The sequence below is a fragment of the Austrofundulus limnaeus genome, unplaced genomic scaffold (assembly GCF_001266775.1).
Source record: "Austrofundulus limnaeus strain Quisiro unplaced genomic scaffold, Austrofundulus_limnaeus-1.0 Scaffold227, whole genome shotgun sequence".
NCBI lineage: Eukaryota > Metazoa > Chordata > Actinopteri > Cyprinodontiformes > Rivulidae > Austrofundulus > Austrofundulus limnaeus.
Genome location: NW_013952629.1, coordinates 301,146 through 302,935, shown reverse-complemented (window position 1 = coordinate 302,935; position 1,790 = coordinate 301,146). Strand labels below are relative to the sequence as shown.

The following is a 1,790-nucleotide window of genomic DNA, read 5'->3' as shown; positions in this document are numbered from 1 at the left end:
ATTCAACCACTAGATGTCCTGAAAACAACAAATCCTACACACTGTGTCTTTAAACTGATGTCTGGAAATCATCGGGGGACCCTCACTTGATGTTTTTGACCCACAAAAGGGTCCCGACCCCAACTTTGGGAACCACTAGGCAGTACACACTGGTCTGATCTCACTACCTACATGACCAGGACGATGGCTCCAATTGGGATGAAAGTAGCCCACGAGCCAGCAGTTTGATCACCTATAAAGTGGAGGTTTGTGCAACATGCAGGACGCGGTTGCASGTGTGTACTCACCATTGAGCCCATTGGGGATGCTCCTGTGGTGGTGCGGCGCTGACAGGTCATCCATGGACCTCCTCATGGTGGTCGGACCCATCTTACTGGTCTCTGGGGGCTTACTGTGGATGTGGTTGTGATTGTGGTGATCGGGGCTGCCGGCGCTGCCCGTGCTGGACGTGCTGCTCCCGTCCCCCACATCCCGGACCGTCCCGGTGCCTCCGTTCAGGTTGGTCAAGCTGGACTGGCTGTCTATGGAGCTCCTGGAGCCGGCGCCGTTCCTCTCCTCGTCCAGCATGAGGATGATCTCCTTCAGCTCCGTGTTCTCCCTCAGCACGCTCTCCTGGTTGGCCTCCAGCTCCTTCAGCTTCATCACGTAGGTGCCCACCTCCTTCCACATGGCGCTGGCGGTGTGGCGGCCGAAGCGCTGCCACTCCCGGGACAGCTTCTTGCCCTTCTGCCGGTCGTCGTCCAGGAAGCAGCAGAGCTCGCGGAGCTCGTGGTTGTCGTCCTGCAGCTTCTGGTTGATCTCCTTCAGGTTCCGGATCTCGTGGAGGTGCACCTGCAGCCGCCTGTTGATGTCTTTCATCATGTTGCCGTGCTCGATCATGAGGGTCATCTTCTCGCCGTCGACCCTCCGGAGCCTCCGCAGCAGCTCCTCCTTGGTGCACCGCAGCAGCTCCTCGTCCGTCAGCTGGCTCAGGTCATCCTTCGGCCCCTCGGACGGGTTTTTAGCCATGACTCAGTTCGTCAATACTGTCGCTTGGAATCAAATATTTAAATATAAAGCTTATTTAACCTAACCTAAGCTGCGGAGCTGTGTTAAAAACGAACACATTGTCCAAAAAAATAAAATAAAAATGTGAAGAAATGATCAGATTTTCAACAGAAAAACATTTGATGTTGGGAACTTCAATGCTCCCCACTAATCTGGCGCAAGAAGAGCTCGGAACCAACAGTTGGTACTTACATTATCGATTCACAACACTTCAAACAGGTCCTATTCTAGTCCCAGGCGACGAGTCCGGTCAGAAAACACCGCAGCTAAGACACCATCTCCGCTGGACACCACCATACAAATAATGGGGTAAAAAAAAATAAACCTAGTTTTTTTTTTCTGTAAACACAAATTTAGTGTTCGAGCAGAAAAATACAATACAAACTCCGGGTTTGATCCCACTTTCCAGCCGTATTTTTTTTTTTTTTTCGGAAGCTCTTCAAAGAGATGGTGCGTTCGCGTTCCTGGACTCAGTTTTGTCCACCCTTGGATTCACCAGCGGACTCCCCCCTTCGTCCCTCCTCCTCCCAGTTCTTCTTGTCCAAAGACTCGGGTTTGAAACCATTCAAGAGGATTTGTCTGAATGAGGGCCAATCCAGGCGGAGGAGAGGAGCGAGCAGCAGGTAGATGAAAAAGTGCGCTGGAGAAGTGCAGCTCCGCCCTCTTAAAGCGACAGTACGACGCGTTCAGGGTCGCACAGAAAAACATGGGAAAACAAAAAGAAAAAAAAATTGTATAGGTCA

The 1,790-nt window shown here is 51.6% G+C and overlaps 1 protein-coding gene across 1 annotated transcript in view; it reads right to left on the bottom strand.

Moving 5' to 3' along the window:
- The window catches only part of ccdc85cb (coiled-coil domain containing 85C, b), a gene marked incomplete at its 5' end in the record, with an annotated part of 78,473 nt that extends 77,101 nt beyond the window's left edge, over positions 1–1,372 (bottom strand). The window contains 1 exon segment of the mRNA XM_014019717.1: positions 288–1,372. Coding sequence (XP_013875171.1) covers positions 288–1,008 — 721 coding nt within the window.
- Between the last annotated feature and the right edge of the window lie 418 nt (positions 1,373–1,790).